At 38.9% G+C, this 24,980-nt stretch overlaps 1 protein-coding gene across 1 annotated transcript in view; it reads left to right on the forward strand.

The window, feature by feature from the left end:
- The window catches only part of Pkhd1 (PKHD1 ciliary IPT domain containing fibrocystin/polyductin), a 471,509-nt gene that overhangs the window by 225,389 nt on the left and 221,140 nt on the right, over positions 1-24,980 (forward strand). Inside the window, exons 45-47 of the mRNA XM_052743962.1 lie at positions 1,856-1,990; positions 9,846-9,978; positions 12,375-12,621. Coding sequence (XP_052599922.1) covers positions 1,856-1,990; positions 9,846-9,978; positions 12,375-12,621 — 515 coding nt within the window. The remainder of the gene's footprint in view (positions 1-1,855; positions 1,991-9,845; positions 9,979-12,374; positions 12,622-24,980) is intronic.

Genomic DNA, 24,980 nt, shown 5'->3' on the forward strand with positions numbered 1-24,980 from the left:
CCTAGTAGAGAACAGGGCTATTAGGGACATTTCCAATCAGAAAGTGTCAATTGTAGAGGTTCATTCATGCTTCCCTTCGAGTTCCTACTTATGACCAATAAATAAAGAACCAGAAAGTAAAGGGCTTGTCAAACGTCTCACACTTGATCAGGAACACAACTGACTGAAGAGTACAGACACAAATGTGTGTTTGATAGTATAATGTCCTTAACAACGAATGCTCCAGTCTTCAGAAAAACATGCTTCCTCAATGGAAAACAGTTTCAGTTCTAGCTGTCATTTACTTTAATCAATGTATTTTATTTTTGTTTTTTTTTCCTCAAAAGAAAAAAAATAGATTCATGTTTACTTACCTAGTTTTTATTGCCACAGTGACTTTGAAAAAGGGAACTTTACCTGTTTTCTGTCAATTAGGATCAACTAAAATTACCTAGGGTCACCAATACTACAAAGAGACATTTGCATGCATTAATCTCTGCAATTTAGAACTCTGCAGCCTAGGATACATAGAGGAGACAATGTGTTTGTAAAGCATTTAGGGACTAGAACAAATGCTAAATCATTTACTCAAGTTCCCAATAAAAGGAAGACAATTTGGAATGAAGAAAGCCTAAAATACATGGTTAGGATAGCTAACAAGGAGACCCCTAATTGTGTTGAATATTTTAGTTTAGTCTTATTTTTTTAAATTTTATGTGTTTTGGAATACTTTATCAAGTTCCATAGATAAGAATGATTGATTTGAATCAAAGATCTATTCAATTTCTAGGTATAATAATAATTTTAAAACATTATTTTCATCAAGTTTCATAAATATAGTACCTCTATAATAAAGAAAAATGTTAGTACACTGTGAAAATTGTACTCACACCTCTAATAGGTACAATTTCCTGGTGTATAACTTAAAACTAGAGATTTGCTAGCTAGGGCTTAGCATCACTATTTTTGAATATATTTGCAAATGTGTTATTTTTAGGTGTCTGTAATTAGGTAGTAGTTGTTAAGTTTTCAGTTCAGGTCTTTCCTGTTTTGCACTCATAGTCTGTCTTCAAAGAACTGTCATTTTATAAAATGTTTGCATCCAGACACATTAGGAAATTGCACAAAATCTGAGTGACATGTTAAAGTATGATAATATCATATATGAAGACTAGACTGGACCTCAGTAGGACACTTTCAATTCAAGTATGAATGCCAAGTATATGATTTAATGAGCAAGGGATGACCATTATTAGGTCAGCTGTTGGTCCTCATTTTAAAGATGGCAAAGCTCAGGCCTAGGGAAGGTCAAGATCACCCTGATATTATGAGACTAAGGTGAATAGTAAGAACCCCATTTCCCAGAACAGTGGGATGCTCTTTAACCCCGCTAAACTTTGTTACTCCTTCATGCCTCTCTATAGGTACTAGTCCAAGTACTCATAAATAGGTATGCACATGTTAAATCCACACACAAGGAACCTAGAGACACACTGACTTACTGATTTTATATTTGTAATCTTCTGATCAGCTCTGCTAATGCTGTGCTAAAATGCTAAACACTGAAGTATTTGAATGTTATGCTTTTATTAATTAATTTTGCACGTTTGGGGAATATAGGCTTGTTTAAAATTATGTGGACAATTCATACCGACTTCTTAATGTATTGCCTGTTAGTGGAGAAATGTAATTTCCAAAGGGATTTGTTAGCTGTGTTGAGATGTCTGTACTGATCTTGGTAGACAAAACCTGCTTAAATATGCCAGTGTGCTTATTTACTTATTTATACTTAATCAATAATTAAAGAGAGCGTAGGAAGTCTGTGCAAAAAAACAATCTTTAGACCTTTGGCATAACTTCGACTGTTATTTTATAGATTTTTAGAAGTAATAATCTACACCTGAAAAACTTCCAAGTTTATGCATGCAGAGACTGTGGAATCGACATTTTGGAAAGTGATGCAAACACTTTGGTTACCGACAGCTTGTTACTTGGTCGGTTCACACATGAGGTAGGTCCCTTGCTGAGGTTGTTGTGGGTTGACCATCAAGACTGAATCATGTAGACTGGGCTCCCTGATGATCTAGTACATAACTATAATAGAAAGTTTTAGTGAAAATCATGGTAAAATAGGAGCATTTCATTTGTAATAGTGATTATATTAGTAATATGATTCGAGTATGTAGAGTTGCAGTATTGAGTCTATGTAAATCATAAGTTACTAAGAGTCTGAAGAATTCTTATTTGATTTAAAGGTAGGTTTCCTTTTGATGTATGCAAATTCAGTATTAAACCTAGTAATTTAAGTTGAGTGTCATGTCTCACATCTATAATCCAAGCAATTTGGAGGCTGAGGCAAGAAATTTGACAGAAGTTCAAAGGAAGGTTGAGGTACAAAATGAAACTCTATCTCAAAACCAAAGCAAATGAACAATTTTGCACCATGTTGATTTAGTTTACTTTTCTAGAGCCTCTCAAAGATTGTGAACAGCATACTACCACACTGTCTGTCTGCTGTGATGTTCTAAGATTCTTCATCAAATTTTTGTCAACAGGATCGTTTCTCTGTTTAGCCTGCCATCCACATCCAGAGTGTGGATGAGGCTATTCCATATAGTTTGATATTATGTGATAAGGTTTTGTTGGGTGAGTTGTCTGTTTGCTTCTCTGGAACTTAAGAGAGTGTGGTGGCTGTGGGTAGCTTCTGAGTCCCTGCCGGGTGTGGACACTGGGAGTTGGGGGTCCTAGATAGAACTGTTTCTAGGTCTTGGGAGCTGACAGAAAGGAATGAGGATGGGTGAGAAGGGGATGGGTGGGGTTGAGAGAGTTCCACAGGGTGGGGGAGGGGGAGGGGAAGTTGGGTCTTCCTTGAGGAACTGTGGACCCTGCCCCCCAAGAAATAGGAGAAGAAAAGGAAGATGGGACTCTGCAGGTGGTCTACTACAGGACTGGGGATGAGGCTGGGGAATTGGAATTGGAGGACAAAAAGAGTGAAAATGCCCTACCTGATTCCCTGTGAGTTCCAGGGAAAGTGCCTCCAGTGTTGGTGGCTGAGACAAAGGAATGTGTGTGTGAAAGATTTTGGATGTGACTGCTTTGCCCCTTAGAAAACACAGGTTTCTGTATTATAAAAATCAGGCTTGTCCTGCATTGCGTAGTTCAAGGAACCATGTGAGTTCTTTTTATACTGCTGTGACCAAAATGCTCAACACAAACAGCTTAGGGAGGAAAGACTGATTTTGCCTCAGAGTTTCAGTCTTTCATGGTAGGGAAGGAATGGTGACTGGAAATTATGATTGATGTGAGGAATCCCATCACAACAGATAAGGAGGCAGAGCTATGATAGGAACCAGGGTTTGGGTGTAACATTCAGTGTTCCTCTCCCAATGATCAACTTCTGCCCAGCTAGTCTTCACCTCCTCAAGGTTCCACAGCTTCTGAAAACCCTTCCATGCACCATAGAACCAATATCAGAAATCAAGCCTGTGATGGACACTTCATAGTCAAGATATGGCAATCCTCGTGTAGTCAAAAGCTACTTCCCAGGTTAGCAGGACCATTTTCCCTTAAGGAAGCTCCCGAGCACCCCTGTCCTCTTAGGCCCCAGACCTTCAGTAATCTCCTATGTCCTTATTTCTAAAAGAGTCACATGAATATCAGCAATTAACATTTACATTACTTACTTTTCTTGTGGCTGTGGCAAATGCTAGAATGGGTGTGTTTTGGCTAGCATTCAGAGGGATGATTATCAGGGTGGAAGTCACAGAGAAAGAGGAACACAAGACAGCTGCTCACATCACATCCACAGCCAGGAAGCAGGGTGTGATGAACAAAACTTGTCTCAGCTAGCTTTCTCATATATTTTCTTTTTCAGTCCTGGACTCTATTCCCTCTTCAGGGTGGGCCTTCTCACTCAGGTGACCCAGTCTAACCAATCCCTACCAGACATGCCCAGAGCCATGTCTCCTAGGTGATTGTAGAGCCTGTCAAAATGACAACAATGAACTATCAAAACACTGTTAACAGTTTGTAGAGAGAAGATGGCTTGCAGAATTCTTGGGATCCATGGGGAGAATATTTGCTTCAGTTTGTTCCTGAATGCATTCAGTAGAAATTCATATGAAAATTGACTCTTGGGAGATTATTTCATAGGTATATGATAAATTAAGATTTTAAAAATTATTCAAATTATTTTCTTACTGAGTTACATTTTCCTAACTCCAAAGCTCTTAACTTTGGAGTTAACTCTTTTGAATGATCCCTTTTCCTGCAGTTTTTCCTTTTCCCTGAGAAGGTTGCTGGTTTGGAGATGCTCATCTCTCTAGCCTGCCTTGTTTCCAGAGGGGATGCTGTAAGGTCAATGGACCTTAAGTCCAGCAATGACCTTTGAGTACATACTAAAGCAAGATGCCCATCAAACTGAGTAACTGTCCTGGTGAATTAATGTTTTAGTCTCTTAATTGATGTTAACTAGACATCATAATTAGTGGAAGAGTGACATAAGATTTAAATTATGACCAAAGGATACTTATCATGAGATAATAAAATATAATCACACCCTGAGGTTATTCACTAGAAATGCAGTCTAACTGATAGCCTTTGAGACTCTTAACAGATACAGGCCAAAAGTTTACTGATACAAACTCCTAAACAAGTTTGCTCTAGAGAATTCTAGATAATGGTCAGTCACCCAAATAATAAAACCATTCAATTTTATATCCAACTTTAACCTAAATGATGATATTGTTCAGACTGAATTAACAGGTAAAACAAAATGGAGAGATCCATTGACTTTACAAATGCCAGCCCCAGATTTAATCCGAGTGCTAGATAGGGCAGCCTGGCTATTTTCCTGGCTCCTGATCAAATACTATTGATTACATAAGCGAAGCAGCTTCAGTGGGAAACATTTATTAATAGGTATGCCATGCCCTCTGAAGTGTTTTCTGTGAAAATCTTGTCCTAGGGGAGTGTCTTATAAAGGAGATTCTTTGGTTGATTTCATTTACCCTGTGCTGTTACTGTGAACCCTTTTGGGTCCCCAATCTCAAATAAATCTTGAGACATACAATGCACTGTGAGGATTACAGTTAACCAAATAGGACCATATTAGCAATTTATGTTAAATAAATAAATCTTAGCTGCTCTTTTCAAAAACAAATAAATATGTAGTATAACAGATGTATTAATTGTCATCATTACAATAACTATTTTACTCTCCACCTGGATACTGTGCTCCTGTAATTCTTAAATATACACAATAAAATAAACTTGCAAAAAAGTATCGAAGGGTCTGAGAAATCCTATGATTGACACAACAAGGAAAATGACAATCTTTACTTAATGAATTTTTAAAGTTTATTTTGAAGTCACATTATTGGCAGGTATCATTTCTAATTTTTATTTAATATAAGGAAGAAGTTGAACTGGCCGTGGAATAAGATTTTCGCCTCTGTCTTTCAAACTTGCGTGGCTTTGTAGAATTAAGATTTTCAGAGAACTTGGCCTTCTCACTCACATTTGATTGATAGCAGACAATTACAAGCTAATCACATCCCCAACAGATATCAGGTTATGCTTTTTGTGAGTAGAGGGGAATTAAGCGTATTTGTGTTTGTGTTGGTATTCTTACCCACTGTATCACCTATGTGTTCATGTGCATAGAATACTTTTAATGTTCAGGAAGGAAAGGTTTGGGTACCATCATGCCACATCTTAGTTTGGTTAGGAGTTTTTGATGCTCGCTGCTTAACTTCCTATTGAATCATCACCCCCTTTCATGTACAGAAACATCCTGATCTGGATTTAAATTTTGGTCGTCCTTACGTTTCTGTGTATCTGCAGCCTGGCTGTCTTTTTATTGCTAGTGGAAATAATTTGGTATTTGTTTAAAGTGGCCAGACATTTTTTACAGATGTGGTAATGGCATCATGGTTACATCAGACATGTGTTTAAATGATGCACATTTATGTGTGTAGGTGTGGCATAATGTTTGCATGCAAACACATCCCCTGTGATTTAGCAGACCAAAAGCAGGTGATAAGAGGAAGATGACACAATGTAAATAGTTGAATCTGGATCATTGCTAATCAGAGAACTCTCTGTACTTTCAATCTCTTCACTCATTTGAAAAGGTTTATGATAAAAAAATGTGAATTAAAATATTCAGCAGGTGCTGGTGGAGCTGCTTCATTCTTCCTCCATTTTCTCCAGGGGTTATTTCTCATTTTCACTGGGGATTTGTCTACCCCAGTTTAGACCTTTCATCTTTCTTCGTTTCTCTAAATTCTGTTGCAGGGCCCCTCTCTTCTCAATATGCTTGCTCCTGCTGGGAGAAATCTCATTTTCTCTCATGGTTTCAATTACCATCCATGCTGATGTCTCCCACGTATTTGCATTTTCTACGGTCTTCGTTTGTGCTTTCAGTTTTAATCATTATTTTTGTTTTCCTTTCCCCCATTTTTCTAACTTGATTTGGATTGTCCTACATCTTTTTAGAGATATTTTTCTCATTTCTCACATACTCATTATGTTTTGACATTCTAGCTATCGGGATTAAATTTTTAACATGCCTGCTGGTTGTGATGATTTTGTAATTACATTAATGATGTTAGACTATACCTCAGCAATTGCAGACTTCAATTTTTTAACTGTGTTCTTTTTCTTCTTTTCTTAATGCTCAAGATCTTCATTCACACATATATGTTTTGATCAAGTTTGCTCCTTCATTCCTTCCATTCCAACTCCCCCTTTATCCACCCCATTATTCCCTCTTAACTTCATGTGATCTTTTTTAAAAAATGCATTGAGCCCACTTAATGATACCTGCACGTGCAAGGACACAGGACCATCTACTGGAACATGGGTAGCTTCTCAGGGGCCACAACCCTGAAGAAAACTGTCTCTCCCTCTCCCAGCAGTCATCAATGGCCAGAAGCTTCTCAACTAGGGATGGGGTTTTGTTTACCTTCTTTCTTTACTTACCCTTTCATCCTCTGCTTCTTTTACTTTCTGTTGGTTCTACCTTTGAAAGTAAATGTTATATGGAAATATTTACAGAGAAAAGCACACAATGTATTTTGTAAGTACACTTTTAATTAAAATAGAATTACATCACCTTCCCCCTTCTCTTTGTTCCCTCTAACCCCTCCCATCCACCCTCCAACTCTCAATTTGATAGTCTCCTTTCCCTGGACAGAATACTACAGGCCGCTGATGGCTGCTGGAGGAGGGAGAATTAGCTTCTCCTAGGGATAAACCCCGTTATCAGTTATCCAATACATAGAGGTCATTCCTGAAACCAAATACACAAAAGCAGCAAAAGAGAGATTCAGCAGATTGTACTCATATATTTGTACACACACACACACACACACACACACACACACACACACACACACACACAATGTATATTTGTAACAATAATGATCACAATGTGTTTATCTTAATAAAGCAAATCAACTGTGTACCACCCAGATAAGAAACACTACCCATTTCCCTTGCAGTGGCCTCTTTCTATTCCCAGATTTAAACCCGAGTATCCTCAGCTAAAGGGGGACCATGATTCAGACTCCTAGTGATATGAATTGATTTTTTTCTTCTTCTTATTTGATACAATGCAGTCACAGAGCACATAACTCTATTGTTCCTGGGTTTCTTTGGCACAATAATATGTCCATGAGCTTTGTCTGTCTTCTTGTGAGTAGTAATTTATTCTAGTCATTGTGTATTATCCCATTTTATGACTGTACCAAATATTTTCTCATGATCAAATTCTGTTTATTGGGTTCACAACAGAAATTGTTGGTATTTGACAGTTTCTAACCATTTTTCTACCTTATTTTTCTCATTTGAAAAAAATCTGTATAGACTCTTGGAGCTTTAAAACTTATACTCAGAGCTCATGTAATTCGGCTCACTACTTCAATGGGGAAAAAATTATTCAGGTTTATAGTGCCTTTCCCCTGAGTCATTGAGCAGAGAAGTGGAATGCTCTGCAGGAGTTGATCTTAGTCAGAGCTCCAGGAACTTGCAGCACGTGTACTTCCCTGTGCTCTGCAGCAGTCTTGAATCTGGTAACAGATCATTCACTTCAACTGTCCATTCAGGGGCTTCTCCCACCAAACATTTTCCTTTATAAATGAACTGTATACACTAAGGTACAAAGTAGGGTTTCATCATAACCTCTTTGCAGATGTATCAGTGAACTTTGTATTTCCTCACCTGTCTTCCCCATTGTCCATCACCTTTTGCCGCCACACCCCATGTTTTCTTACTACTTCCATCTTCCTTGCGTTCCCGTTGTCCTGTCTTTTCAGACTCTCATTTCTTTAAGATCCCTTCATCCTAGACTCTGAATGCAACTCCACAGCTTGCTCAATCACCAGCTTTCTATTCCTATTTTGTCCATGCCCAGGATGGGATGATACTTCCCCTCGTGTAGGCAGTGGGATACATCCAGAACTCCTGTCTGGAGAAACTTCGCTTGCCCCTCGCTCCTTCCAGTTGTCCTACTGCCTCTTTGTATATTTGCGATGTTTTTAACTCTTTATTTATTAGGAATAGAATCTGGTTAATGATAATGTTTTCATTTTCTTTTGATTTGTACACTAACTTTAATTACACTGAGATTTTATTTGTTTCTCTTATTTGTTTCTATTTGTGGCCATTTTTCCTATTGGAGATTTTTTGGAAAAAAATCTTTAATAGTTTTCAATTGTGCAACTGTTTTTAACAATGGAAAAGTTCAGAGCCAACAGCTTAGTTGAGTGGGCTTTGCTGAAGAGGTTTTTGTAGGAAAATCTAGAAAGAGTTATATCTCATTTTAGATATTTTTTAAAAGATTCTTTTTCTGTATTATCTGTAGAGAAGCTAACCTTTTTCATGTGTTTTTCTGCATTTCAACACATGTATACATTTGGGTCACCTCAACTCCCATAATCAATATACAGAAGAGTTGTCTCAACCTCAGCTCCCCCAGGCTTCATCTCTCTGACCACATCCTCTGCTAATTCTGAGCCATCACTAATCTACTCTCTATTGGGAATGCTTTTTGTTCAATAATTACATAAGTGGGATCAAATGGTATGAAACCTTTTGGGATTGGTTTCTTTCATTGCCAAATGTGTTCAGGGATTCATTCAACTTATTGTGTTCATTAATGTTTTATTCCTTATTGTTAATGAATTATATGCTACTGTACCAATGTAACATAGTTCTTTTTTTTCATTCATTTGTTGAAAACCATTTGAATAGTTTTCCAGATCTGGTGATAATAAACAGTTTGGTATAACCATTTCTGTAATATTTTTGTATGACTGTCCCTTCTCATTTCTGTAAGATAATTATTGAGCAATTGAATGGCTGTTTCATGTGAGGCATGATGAGAAAATGCCAAAGTTTCATTGTAGTTATCCCATTGTGTATTCTATGATCAATATGTAAGCTTTAGTAGTTTCCCATTTTCATAGGTACTTGATACTGACTTTTTAAAAAAAACCTAAAATTTTAATAGATATATTGTATCTTATTTGCACTTCCTTACTTTACATAATTTTCAACATTTTGAAATGAGGCTACTTGCCATGCATATATTTCATTTTGGAGATATGTCTTAATTTTTTCCTTGATTGGAATTTCTGTATTTTTGTTTTTGAGGTTTACAGTTTCTTTCTGTTTTCTAGACATAAGTTCTTTTTCATAAATATTAGTAGCATGTGTTTTGTTGTTTCAATAATTTCAATATTGGCTTGCAATTTTCTTCTTTTAATTATTTTTGCTTGTGCATTATGACTCCATTTCATATGACTGGTAGTCTTACTTTGTTTTTTTTTTTGCTCTTCTTTCTGTTTTTTAAAAATTCACAGGGAAGTCTATGTATGTCAGCTGGAATTAAAACTCCCAAAAGATGGGAATTGATGGTTTCTAATACAACTTTTGTTAATTTTGATCTGAATTGTGTGGCCATCAGAACCTGTTCTGGCTGTTCCCAAGGACAGGGTAAGTTTGAGCAGACAGGACAGATGGTAAATAAGACTACTGCTCAGGTGAGTGTGACAAACAGTGGCAAAGGCTTTGATGAGTCAGTATTTCTTTCAGTTACAAGATTATATCAATAGAAACTGTTCAAGTTCCACAAAGGAACTCAGGAGCTAGGTGCTTACTACATGCCACCTGTAGTTCCCATTCTCTGTAATACAGTCTCAGTGACCATCACATCTATCATTTTGTTTCTATGGCTCATTTGGACTCTCAGCTTCATGAAATGGAGACATCTCTCTTGATTAGTGCCTGTTTTTAAATGGGTACTTGGAAGAGAGACCGTTACCTAGAGAGAAGATCTTTGGTAAGATGAATAAATGAAGTTAGGTGGATGATGAATGAACGCATGGACATAAACTGACCTGCACACGCACCACTGCCGAAAGATCCCGAGCCAGGGTACTTAAATGTTTTCAACAACTTGGTCTGTGATGTGTACAAAGAAAACAAGGGCAATTCTTGATAACTTGTTAACTGCCACACAGGGCAGTGAGAAGTAACTCCTTGGAGGACTCATGGGCCAAGGTGAAAAGAGGCAGGGAACAATTTAGTCGATCTGATTGTCACAAACAGCCAAAACCAAGTAATTCAAGTAAATATGCTCTTGTGGTTTGAATCACCAATTTAGATAATTGTTTGGTTTTTTTTAATTAAATGAATAATCAGCAAGTCTCCACCTTACTATTTTTCCCTATATAAGCAGAGCCAAAGATTGGGGGATTTTAGTTTGTGAGACAGTCATAGGAATATTAAAATGCCCTATGGCAAACACTTCAGTTCATAGTTCTCCAATTCCCTGATGATTTCACATCATTCATCAGACACTGGATCTCTTGTCACTGGATGATGTTGGGTGAATAAGCTTTCCATTTGTTTGAAAATTGTCTATTATAGGATCTACATAGGGATCTAGAGAGTACAATCAGGAAGAACACATACTTCTTCAAAAATGAATATCTGAGAACATAATTTCCAAAGGATGCTGAGAGCAGTCTTGGTGAAGTGAACAGCGTCAATGAAGGACAAGGGGTGGGTGTACCTTGGAGAGGTGACTCTCCTGGGCATCACAGGGTAAATAGAAAACTGAAACAGCAAAGGATGATTTCTAGGTATTATCAATAATGTAGGCAAAATCTTAGAGATTTTATACATCAGGTTTTGCTTGGGAAATGAGACATCTGGCCAACATAAGAAAATTATGGAGGTACTAGTAAGTCTTATGCATTACAAAATATGGAATTAAGAAGTCTTTCACACATGGCTTGCTTCGCTGCATGTAATCCACTGATCAGCAGAGTGAAAATGCTACATCTGTGTGAATCTTGTTTTCACTTATTTTGTGTACTTTCTGTAGTTTATAATGTGTGTAACACAACAGGCTGCAATGTTGGGTGTGTTGGGTGTTGTATACTTTTGCCCTCCAGTGATAGAGATGTATGATATAAACATATTCCTAGGTAGGTGGGCTGGTGATGGTGGTGAGTAACATCAGAGCATGCACTGAGAGGTATGGCCAGGAGCTAATATTTACAAAGTGTGTTCCTAACACTACTTACACTAATGGTTAATAGAATGTTGGTTTTGTAAGTAAGTATGATAAAAAATTAAAGTATAAGCCTCACAGTTTGAGGTATTATCAATGGGGTCAGGCTTATGTCAGAGCAATGGAAGCTGAAAGATTGAGAGACTAGAGTGTGACACCATTAGTGTTTAGGGAACTAACACTTGTTGTTTATGTTTCTTTTTTTTTTTTTTTTTTTGGTTTTTCGAGACAGGGTTTCTCTGTATAGCTTTGCGCCTTTCCTGGAACTCACTTGGTAGCCCAGGCTGGCCTCGAACTCACAGAGATCCGCCTGGCTCTGCCTCCCGAGTGCTGGGATTAAAGGCGTGCGCCACCACCGCCCGGCTTATGTTTCTTAATAGAAGAGCACCCTCCCCCATCGTATGATTGGTATTTGGGGCTATTGTTTTGTGATCGAGAAAATTCTATTCATTGTAGGAAATTTAACAGCATCTCTTTGCCATTCTCCCCAGTTGCCAGTAGCACACCGATGTGACAGTTGTGACAGTCAATAATAACTCAAAAGATTGTCAGTTGTCTCTTGGAAAGTAAAATAACCCCTGGAACAAAATCACTGCCCTATGAAGTAAACTGAAAGATGGCTGGCCATGCTGCCTTTGGCCCCCAGTATCTCTAGCATGTGGATACTGACATAAGTATCTCTTTTTCCTTTCGTGGATGACTGAATGAATTATAAAATTATAGAACATAAAGTACTAAAAGGAATCTTGTGAATTTAATTTCGTAATAATGGATTCATGTCATGTGTAACAGTCTGTCTTCTAATTTATAGGTGGATTTACTGTGAAGACCAGGGAATTGAAGTTTGAAAACTCTCCAAATTTAGTAGCATTTCCATTTCCTCATGCAGCAGTTTTGGAAGACTTGGATGGGTCCTTGTCTGGGAAAAATGGAAGTCATATTCTTGCTTCTATGGCAACCCTCTCAGATACATGCTTGACCAATGCAAGCTTCAGTCATATTGTCCCTGGCAGCATCTGTGGGGAAGGTGTTCTCTTTCATCGTATGTCTATTGGTTTGTAAGTAACATTAACAACACTTCTTAGCTTGTCAATGGGCATGTACATACCACTCCGTCAGGCCTAAGCTTGTGGAAGGGAAATTGTCTTTCTGATGAGTTGAAGTACTTATTTCCTTAAAAGTGAAGTGGGACTAATGTTGACCACTGTGGTTTTAGGTTGGCTCAAGTGGTAGCTGTCAATGTCTTTGGATCAGCTGCCGTAGCCCATGACTGCTTATTGACATTTTGAGTCAACAGCGTCTTCTTTAAAAGACTCACAACCAACAAAATATTTGAAATTTACTTAAATGAAGAGTATTATTTAAAAAATTCCAATAATGCCATCCTCATTTATATACATGCACTTTCCCCAAGCTCTTTTTAAGTGCTCAGTGTGCTTCAGGGGAGCAATTGCTGATGGCTTCTCTCATGTGCCAGGTTGCTTCACTCTAGTTCATTTTCCTTGTTAATTTCATGAACTATTGGACTCGTACAATACATTTCCTATTAATATTGGATCAAGGACTCTTTGGTTATGCTACTCAAACTACCATTAAGTCAGCAGCTGGGCTGTTTATAATGCATAATAGGATTGCTTCTGCCCTCTTTAATTTCCAGGTAATGATTGCAGAGTGTCTGAGGTTCTCCCTTTTACCTATTGCAAATGCATGGTATATATTTAGCCACACTTATTTCCTCCCTTTAAGTGTCCCAACTCCATGAATATTAAGCCAAGTAATTCCGTCAGACCACATTGGCAACTTATTGGAAGCAGTGTACTCTAGAGGGGGAGAACCGCAGAGGCCAGGCTTGCACCAGCTGCACACTGAGTGCATAGAGAAGTGCCTTTTCTCCTTCTCTTTTAAAAGGCTTAAAAATAGAGTTATCTGTGAATAGTCCAAATATTTTTTCTCTCTGCTTTCCGAAGCAGTCATTATTTTCTCTACTGTGAAGGGGCCCCAAATCCCACCGAGTAACCTAAGAGTGAGAGAGGGGGATATTATCACTTCTAATTTTGCTTGTGCTGAGGAGAACTTTTTTTCTTCATTCTCAGGAATGTAGCCTGATTTTCATTACCATCGTCCTGCTTTTACAAAATCTGGCTTTAAGGAATGTTTGGGGAGTCTATGAAAGTTAGTGTTCTCTTTCTTACATGATTTTTTTTTTCTATATGGTGATAATAAGAGATTTGTAGTGAAGAGGAACATCATGCCATTGTATGATATTTCTCTGTAGACATTTGTCAAACTCCTTCTAAAATGACTTTCTTTAAGGTTTGCTTAGGTTATCTCTTGTATGTGTGTGTGTGGGGGGGGGTTGGAGGGTGGGCATTGTGGTAGTGAAGGCTCTTCTGAGCTTCAGCCTTGTCGCAGTATCTGTTCTTGGAGATCTCCAGGGCTGTGCAGCCTTTTGCCACAGAAGCAGGTCCTGGTTGTCCTAGTCTGGGTCTCAGGACAGCCGTCAGGTTGTTTTCTAAGGGGACTCCAAAGACTCCTGGGAGGGTGAAACATTTGCCTTCTCTATTTTATTTTAATGCATCTCCTTCCGAGTTTCAAAATATAAAACTCCATGTCCTGGAAGCCTCTTTAGTACTATGAAATCCAAGAAGATTCATTGCTTTTCTACCCAGATTTCTATTTTAAAATTTCAAATGCACTCACAGGTCTAGGCACAAAAGCTCAGCTGTCACAAATGAGTTCTAGGGAAACCTCAGCATGCTCCCCGTGGTATTTTGGCCCTTGTACTCTCACTGAAAGAAGACTGTTGGATTCTATGAGCTGGGAAGCTCGGCAATTCAAAGCGGTCTATGGGCTAGCACACAGCAGCAATGGGAAACTCTGGAAATGTAGCAGACCTTCAGTCTGGACTTCAGTCCTCAGACGTCCCGAATGAGAAAGCCCAGGTGATGCACAGGAACCTTTGGGCAGCCCTGCTCCCAGGTCCTTCTAATTATACACTCGGTGCTTCTACCCCTCCCTCTTTGTGCTCAGTGGCTTGATCTTTGTCCCAGAGCATTATAACCTCATTAGGAACATGTCAGTGCTAATGAGCAATTTGAATTCAGCTTAGATACAAAGTTTGTTGTGTTTCATGAAGAAAGGATTAATTTGTTGTGCTATTTACCCTGGGGCAAGTGCTGCTGTCTTTACTTTCAACTGTTACCCCCTTCTCTCAGCAAGCGGTCCCCAGAGGGCAAGGAGTGAGGCTCTATATTCCTGCACAAACAAAGCCCCACTCTCCTCCCACTTGCTGAACTCTAGTACTTGGATCATTTCTTTTTTGTTAGGCCCATCTCTGGCTCCTCTTCACTATACACCAGTTCTTTGTTTGATGTGAGTGACTTCAGAATCCTGTCTCTTACTGTCTTACTTGTACCTGACTGAAGCCCACATCTGTGGTAGAGGCTTTCCTAGACTCGGTGACTCAACACCAGCAGTTTGGTTGACAGAAGCAAGTAAATATTTGAAGTTGGTCATAATACCCAATGTCCAAATGAAGAGCAAATGGCTGCCCTGTACAAGGCAGAGTCAAGTTTATTATTTGTTAGGTGACAACATGCTTCATCTTCATGGTGCTTCTTATGTTGTTGGTATCGTGGATAAGTGTTTGTTCCCAAGTTCCTGCTCCTAGCAGCATTCTTCCAGGAACCCCAGGATGATGATGTCAATTCAGGACCTTATCTTAGACTATTATTTCAATGAACATTTCCCCACCATGGTCCCCTAGTGATGAAAGGGACCACAGAGTTGTGAGAGTTTCTTTAAAAAATTTTTAAATTACATTCTTATTTGTTTATTGTGTGCGGAGGAGGACATGTGTGCATGCCACAGTACATGTATGGAGGTCAGAGGAAAATGCCCTACCATATAAGTTCCTGGAATTGAACTTAGATTTTTCAGACTTGGTAGCAGGAACCTTTATGCACTGAGCCATCTTGGCTCCTGTACCCTGCTTTTATTCTTATCTCCAGTTTTACATAAATAATTTCCTCTGCTTTTATGTATAATTACACAGAATAAGTATAATGCTGTCTATAGTGTGTGTTTGTGTGAGCATGTGTGCATGAATGCTTTTCGATCTTCTTTTTAAATGTTTTTATTAGCTCTTTGAAAATTTCCTACAATCTATTTTGATCATTTTCACCCCCCTTCTTGCAACTTCTTCAAAATCTTCCTTGTCTCCTATTGAGTCCAGTTTGTGCTGGCCTTCTACTCTGGGGATGGGGCTTTTCCTAGAGTGTGATTGACATGCCGGGTGTCACTCCATTGAAGAAATCTAGCTTTCCCTTGCCCAGCATCAATCAATTGCCAATAGCTCCTCAGCTAGGCATGGGATTGATGTGCACCTCCTCTCTTCCATGATGGCATCGTGTCTGGCTTGAACTTACACAGATCTAATAATGCCCTCACAGTCTCTGTGAGCTCATATGTCCATCTACCATGTTGTCTTTGCGAAACACCGTTTCCTTCACGTCATCCACCACCCCCTTTCTCTGTCCTTTAAATGCTGACGTCTTTGGAGGATCTGTGAACCTTCCTTTTCCTTCACTCACATGCTTCCCAAGCCACCCTAGTTATTTTCACACGCAGTGATGATTCCCCAATGTTTCTTCTAGTTCAACTGTACTTCAATCTGCATTGGTTGATATGTTAAGTCACGTGGCACACACGGTTACTGAACATTTGAAATATGGTTAGTATAAATTGAAATGTGCTCTAAGGATACATTATACACCATATTTCTATGATGTTATGAAAACATAATAGTACAAGCTTCAACAAGTTGCTGTTACTGGTGAAGCTGAGATGCTATTTAGGATATATTGAGTTACTCTGTGGTTAAAATGACTTTCAGTGCTCCTTTTCACTTTTTAAATGAAAGTGACTACTACAGAATTTTAAATGAGAGAGATCTATGGCTGGTGTTTGTGGGTCGTTTCTATTTCTACTAAGCAATTCAGTATTTCCACTTGTGTTTTTCACATCCATTTCAAACTCAGTGTGTCTGTATGGACTAACGTCTTTACTCCACAGACCTGCTTCTCCCTGGGTGTTTAGGACCCCGCCAAGGCAGATGCTGGTCTTAACCAAACACACATATTATCTTCAGTTGCTGTTTTACTTATTTTGTCCCCTCAATTGACTACCAGCTTCCTTCCCTCCTTCCTCTGGCTCTCTCTCCCCCTCCCTCATTCTTTCCTACTTCTTCCTTATTTCTTTTTTTCCTTTAAAAGGTTTTTTTTTTCATTTTACATATTAACCACAATTCCCCCTCTCTCCCCTCCTCCTACTCCTCTTCCACTTCCCCCCTACCACACCCCCATCCACACCTCCAAAAGGGTAAGGCCTCCCATGGGGAGTCAACAAAACCTGGTACATTCAGTTGATTCAGGACCAAACCCCTCCCAGCTGCATTGAGGCTGAGAAAGGTATCCCTCCATAGGGAATGGGCCCCAAAAAGCCAGTTCATGCACTAGAGATAAATCCTGGTCCCACTGCCAGGGACCCCATAAATACCCAAGCCACACAACTGTCACCCACATTCGGAGGGCCTAGTTCTATCCTATGCAGGTTCCCTAGCTTTCAGTCCAGAGTCCATGAGCTCCCACTAGCTCAGGTCAGTGTGGGTTTCCCCATCATGATCCTGACCCCCTTGCTCATATAATCCCCCCTCCCTCTCTTCATCTGGACTTCAGGAGCTGGGCCCAGTGCTTGGCTGTGGATCTCTGTATCTGCTTCCATCAGTTAAGGGATGAAGGCTCTATGATGATGGCTAGGCTATTCATCAGTCTGATTATAGAGGAAGGCCAGTTCAGGTACCCTCTCCAGTATTGCTAGACTTAGCTGGGATCATCCTTGTGGATTCTTGGGCGTTTCCCTAGCACCAGGTTTCTCCCTAACCTCATAATGGCCCCCTCTATCAGGATATCTCTTTCCTTGCTCTCCCTCTCTGTCCTTCCCCCAGCTTGACCATCCTGTTCCCTCATGTTCTCATCCCCCCACCCTGCTCTCATGCTCCCAGTTTACTCATACAATGAGGAGACACATGTCATTCTACCTTATCCTCCTTCTATAAAAAATTTTATTTTAAATAAGCACACAACATAATGGTTTATTATAATATTTCCATATATGTATCTACTTACACTTTACTTTTATTCATTGCCCCCTGCCCACCCTCAAGCCTGACATCAGTTTGTCCTGGTGCTGGTCCCCTTCTTCACTTCAAATAGCCACCCTGACTCAGTTAGCTTTCTGTTGCTGTGATTAGACACCATGAGCAAGGCAACTTGAAGAGAGTATTTATTTGTGACTTAGAGTTTCAGAGGGTTAACAACATCTGTGACCAATATGGTAGGTAGCATGGCAGCAGGCAGGCAGGCATGGCACCAATCAGTACTAAGAGTTTACAACTTGATCCATAAGCATGAGACAGAGACATCTAGCCAGGAAGGCCTGGGCTTTTAAAACTGCAAAATGACATACCTCCTTCAGCAAGGCCACACCTCCTAATCCTTCCCAAACTATTCCACCAATTGAGGACCAAGCATTAAAATACATGCTCCTATGGGGACCATTATCATTCAAACAACCATCCACCCCTTTGGTTTTCATGTTATAAGTGTTTCATTACCTTCTTTTTTTTCTCTCATCCCCCTGTTATGATTTTTATCTTTGATTTCATGGTTCCCTTTGTAGTTTCATAAAAGACACACGCACACATACTCACACACACACACACACACACACACACACACACACACACACACACCATGCACAAGGACACACAGGTTTAGATTTAGATTTAGATTCTGCATGTATGATGAATCCTGTAGGGTTTGTCCTAAGTCAGTCTTACTTCATTTAACATAATAAACCCTAATTCCATGCATTTTCCTGAGACTATCATGATTTCATTTTTCCTCACTGCTGAATAAAATTCCATTGTATGTATTACTTTTTATTTACTCATTCATCTTTAGATAGGTATCTAGGTTGATTCAGTTTCTTACCTAATGTGACTACTATATCCATAGACATCGATGAGCAAATGTCTCTGCAATGGGGACTTATAATCCTTTAGGTCTATACTCAGGAGTGGTATAGGTAGATCATATGGTAGTTATATTTTTTTTTGGTGAGGAACCTCCATAGTGACTTTCATAGTGGCCATACCAATTTAACGTTCCCACTGGCAGTGAAGGAAGGTCTTTCTTCACAAATCACCTGTACTTGTCCCTGTTTGTTATCTTGATGACAGTCATTCTGATTACTGTAAGATGAAATCTCAAAGTGGTTTTAATTTTAGGTATTAGCCTAGGTATTGAGGATGTTGAATAGTTCGTCATTGTTTTATTGGCCTTTGATTTTTTTTTCAGAAAACTCTACTTATTTATTAAGTGATTTATTTTCATTTCTGTTTCTGGCATTTTAACAAAATTCTTTGCATATTCTAAATATTAATGCCTTGCCTGCATCATAGTTGGCAAGTTCCCCCACCCCCAAATAAAGGCTGTATCATTACTCTGGTGATTTTCCTTTCCCTTTTCTCTTTCTTTCTTCTTTCCTTTCTTTCTTTTTTTTTTTTGTTGTGCAAAAGCTTTTAAAGTTTATGTAATCTATTTTGAATTGTTTTTTGCTTGGTGTGTGTGTGTCCGTGTGTGTGTGGATGTCTGTGTGTATACATGTGTGTGTGTGTGTGTGTGTGTGTGTGTGTGTGTGTGTAGGACCAGACCTGTGGATCTAGTTTCATTTTCCTACATTTGAGTAACCAGGTTGAATAGAACTATTTGTTAAAGATATAAGGACAGAAATCACATGATCATTGCAATCCATGTAGAAAAAGCCTGTGATAGAGTTCACTACTTCTTCATGACAAAAATCTTTGAAAAATTTAAAAATAGAAGGAGCATATTTCAACGTAATACACTTGACAGACTTGTGTTCAACATTATAGTAAATGGTAAAAATTCTAAAAATTTTTCTGAAATTAGAAATAAGACAATGTTTTTTTTTTTTTTTCAAAATAGTGGTGAAAGTCTTAGCTAGAGAAATTGGGTAAGAAAAAGAATAAAAGTTATACAAACAGGAATAAACTACCCTGAAGTATTTTTGCATGCAAATGGCATGAGTCTAATTAAAGGTCCCTGTAGACTCTGGCAGAAAACTCACAGGCCTGATAAAATTTCTCAGTACTGGATATAAGATAATGAACTTTGTAAGGAAGAAAAGAAGAAAACAAATCTCATTCACAATAGCTATAAAAATGCCCAGGAATATATCTAACCAGGAAAGTGAAAGACCTCTACAGTGAAAACTTTAAGAGACTGAAAAATGGCAACCAAGGAGACACTAGAAGAGGAAAATATCTCCCATACCTATGTATTAGCAGAGTTAGTATTGTAAAAGTGATTAAATTACTAAAAGTGATCTACTGATTCAACATAATCCCCATTTAAATTTCAAAGATATTCTTTTTTATTTTATAATATAATTTAATTTTACCTATCAGCCACGGATTTCCCTGTTCCCCTCCCCCCCTGCATTCCCACCTCCTCCAGGGCAAGGACTCCCCTGGGTTTCAGCTCAGCATGGTAGATTCAGTTGAGGCAAGTCCAGTCCCCTCCTCCCTTCCCCCAGGCTGAGCAAAGTGTCCCTGCATAGGCCCCAGGTTCCAAACAGCCAGCTCATGCACTAAGGACAGGTCCCGGTCCCACTGCCTGGGATCAAAGATATTCTTAAAGAACTAGAAAAAGATTATAAAATTCATATAGAAACACACACACACACACACACACACACACACACACACACACACACACACACACACGGAGAGCCAAAGCAATCCTAAGTAGAGTTAGGAAAAAAACGGAGCAATCAATACTTGACCTCAAATTATACTTAGTAACACAAACTACATCGTATTAGCACAAACACGTGTAGAATAATGGAATAGAACAAAGTACCCAGAAGTAATCTCACACAGTTACAAACACTTAATTTTCAAAACATATATTGATGTAAACATTGCTTCATTCCCTCCCCTTCCCTCTCCTCCCCTCTTACATCTGCTACTTTGCTCTCCTCTCCCTTCCTCTCTCCTCTTTTTACTTTATTCTACCCACCTTCTCTGCTGTCCCCCTTCCCACTTTTTCTTGTTGAGTCTCATTCTTTAGAGACTCAAAGAAACTCTGGCTTGAAACTCACTATGTAGCCCAGGTTGGCCTCAAAGTCTCAGCAATCCCCCTGCCTTCTGTATACTGGGATTTCAAGTCTGACCTGCTTGCACATGTTCGTTTCTAGGAGCGGTCCATGTTGAGTCATTTCCCTTGGCTAATGCCCCCTTCTAGTCCAGCTTTAGTTATCTTTTACCTGTGTGCTCACAGGCACTTCTTAGCTTGCCACTTGATGATGCCCTAACCTGCTTAGACCTGGTCTTGCCCTTCTTTCCCTCACTTAAAATGTACTTCTACATGCTTCCTGAGGCAAAACCTCTCCAGCCCTTTATATCTGCTACCTACAGAAGGCCTTGGCATCATCCTATGTCCCCAGCTCTCTATCCCATATTTACCTCGTTGCCTGTTTCTGTTCATAAGGTTCAGCTTCCATGAGCTCAGCATGGAGGTGATTTTCTCTGATGAGTTTTCCTGAGCATCTTGTGCACTCCGTTATCCCTGCTGTGTGCTCGCTCTTCAGACTTCCTCTGATCAATACTCATAACTCCTGCACAGTTTTATAAGCTGCCTTCCTTTGCAGATGTTAAGGAGGGGATCTGGGTTGTTTTGTTTGTTGTACGTCTTATGGCCCTAGTACAACATTGAGCAGACATTGACTTAAATTAGTTTTATATAAATTAAAAAAAATGTCACCTCTAAATGTTCTTCTCATGCTACTATTTCCCATGTTTTTTGTCCATATTTATGAGGTCTCCATTACATTTACTTTTCCTCCAGAATATTCAGGGATTAAAATGTTATCTTTAGTCCTTGTTTCCAAAATTTTAAAAATCATATAACACTTAATGCCCTTTCACGGTGTCCTTAAAGTGTTCCACTATCCTGGGGCTATCAGTTAATTAGAGTATATATTTTAACATCTAAATCTTTTCTTCATTGCACCATTCCCCCAATCTGTTGCCAACATTTGCAAAAGCTTTCTTTCTCTGGTGATATAGAGACTTTATTGTGATGGGGAGAATGTGATGAGGGAGGAAAAGAATTTAACTCTCACGATTATCAACTGGGAAACACATTTGTTTTTTGTTGTTGGTCTCAAGTCACTTACAGTCTTTTCAACTGTCTTTGACTTGTTTAGATGTTAACAAATCAGACAATGATTTTATTTTGCTTTCTAATTAGTGAATGGATGGGGGTGAGGTAAGAACTTGAAAAACGTAGGCTGGCCAACCAATCTGCCTGAGTTTTATAGATGCCACATAAAGTATGGTGAGGATGCCTGAATTCCACATTAGTCTTCAGACACTGGAGGATGCAGAAGCAGTTGGGAATCGCTTCTCAGCTTTCCTGGGTGTGTTCCTTTCAACAAGTCACTTTACCTCGTCTCACTTCATTTCTCACATCAGTAAAATGAACATAATGGTATTTATTTCACAAGGTCATTGCCAGACATAACAAATGCTCAATAAGCCCCACCTTAAAAAAGTCTATGTTGTGTCTGTTATTTAGAAAACAACACATAGGCATTCTATCATGGAATAGTGTGCTATAGGTTTATATATTTATGGGAAAATATGCCTGGCAAAACAATTAGCTGTGCTCAAAAGTAACAATATAATTCCTGAAGAAAGGGGAATGATTTTCAATAATGACATGATATTATGCTAATCTGGTAAAATCCCCTGGAGGGCACAGAGTCTGAGTGATTCATAACCCAGTCTTTGATTCGCTGTGTCCTTGTGTCCTCTGATTTTCCCTTTCTCCTTCCGGGAAAGGAAAGGTTAATGTTCTTGTTGATCACCTTGATTCTTAGCTCTTGCTTAATACCCTCTCCTGTCGTGCTTGCGTTCAGTTTTTACCTATGCAACTGCTCTTAATGTGTTAGTGTGCAAAGTATGAGGCACCCCCTGCCTCTGTGAATGCAAAAGTAAAGAAGAGTTCAAATGGAAATTTTGGCCTAGCTTTTCGTCTAATAATCACCTAATTCTCCTTCCTAGGGATAAATAGGCATAGCATCACTAATGGTATCATTCAGTCCTTTAACAAAACACCCTGTGAGACAGGACGATTTTAAGATGTATTATCCTTTCTTGACAGTAGAGGTTACAGAAATAGAACAGGATGTCATTTAAAAATCACGATGAACCCCAAACTGAGGAACAGTAATGACAATACTGTATGATCGTTGAGTTTAATGAGTAATAAAAGGGTACATTGGCATATCAGTGAATGTTTATCAACTAACATTCTAGAATACAAAGCCTTGATTTGTGGCGTTTGCATAATTTTAAGATGAACAGAGTTTCAATTGGTTTTTTTGAAGCTAACAAGAAAATGTCAAACTTGGAGTTAGGAAAGCGGCTCTTATGAGCTACTGTTTGTCAGTGAGCTGTGTCCAGTACCAGGTGTGTAGACATAAGAGAGAAGACAGATCTTAGCCTATCTTCCCACTCAACACAGGCACAATTATTTTTCAGTAACCTTGCTAAATAGTTGCCTACTTCCTAGTTGCATGATTCTAAGGATGCATTCATTCTGAAGAAGGCTTTCTAGCTAGGTTCATAAGGCATGGAGAAGAGATAACATGGTGGATAAAGTCTCACTCAAGTATCATGGTGGGTGAAGGCGCATCATTCTTCACAGATTAAAACAGAATAAGTGACAAGTAGCATCTTAACATGATAAAAGTTGAATCTATTGCAAAGCAGTAGATGATACCTTTGAGGAACTGTGAAGCTGTTACTCAGGTTCCTCTACAGTAAGTTTTTACTCTGACCAAGTCTACACAAAGACAGAAACAGGTATCTGAAAAGTCACAGAGGACAGTTAGTGGGCTGTACTCTCCAGAAACAAAAGGTTGATTATAAGAAATGTTCTGCTCTCCACAACCATGTAATATAACAATGTAAGAATTGTTGAAAGTTTGTAGTTTGTAGAAGACTGAATGTTGTAAACCTTTCTTTAGGCTTATTGTTCCCTTTCTCAGAAGGCAGAATACTGAAAGGTTTTTGAGGCACTTTCTTGTTCTCTCTCTCTCTCTCTCTCTCTCTCTCTCTCTCTCTCTCTCTCTCTCTCTCTGTCTCTCTTTCTCTGTCTCTCTCTCTGTCTCTCTGTCTCTGTCTCTCTCTCACATACACACATACACACACTGGAAAAATGGAAAAATAATTAACTGCATAAAATGTCAGTGTATAGTGGATGGTGACGTGTCAGAAGATAATCTGATGAAGGGGAATGAGTTCAGGACAGTTTTGAAGGATGCTCATGGAAAGGCAAGCCACCAAGGTTTGTTGGTGCTCCTCAAAATTTTGATTCTGTCCTGTTTTGTGCAATAAAAAATGTGCATGCAATAGGATGTGTAAATATCCAGGAGTTGCTTGGAGCAACATTTGTGGCCGACTATTATATATCTGGCTTAGGAAATATATAATTATAGAGGTTTTATTTCTGAGTTGTTCATATTTGATAATATTCAGAGTTTAATGCAGTGATTTTGTTAATATGTAGAGATATGGACTCTCAGAAAATGCAACCTAATGGTGAAGACAAACAAGAGGATTAGTGCTTGTTCCCACTGGTATTGTTTGATGGCCTGACAAATCCTTTGTGGGCACTCTACATTCCACAGTTCTGTGCAGTATATGGCCACTGAATTCCATTACTGTTGAGCAACTAGGATGACAAATTGTTCTGCTTGTTTGGAAGTTTTATCAATAAATACGTTAGTATTCTAATGAATCATATCACTTAATTAAAAAGAATCATTCCTGGGGCTAGAGAGATGTCTCAGTGATTAAGGGCACTGGCTGTTCTTCCAGAGGACCTGGATTCAGTCCTCAGCATACATATGGCAGCTCACAATTATGTTACTCTAATTCCAAGGATCCAATGCCTTCTTCTTGCCTCCAAGGCCAGGACACTGATGTTGTACATATACATACATGCAGGGAAATATCTATATGCATAAAATAAATAGTAAAAAATATTTTAAAAGAAGTGTTCTTTTTGGAGGATGTAGCTGCTGGTAGAATTCTCATGCTGTAGTGGATGGTTCTACAACTATGCTTATATGGGCACAAATAACTGAATTCAGGGAGTCAGTAACCATATCTAAAAAGAAAAATAAATGTAGTCGTAGGGGGAAATGTTGAGGGAGATATGGGAGAAACTGGATGGGAAATGGGGCTAGATATGACCATATT

The sequence above is a fragment of the Peromyscus californicus genome, unplaced genomic scaffold (genome assembly GCF_007827085.1).
Source record: "Peromyscus californicus insignis strain IS unplaced genomic scaffold, ASM782708v3 Scaffold_19__1_contigs__length_69161282, whole genome shotgun sequence".
NCBI lineage: Eukaryota > Metazoa > Chordata > Mammalia > Rodentia > Cricetidae > Peromyscus > Peromyscus californicus.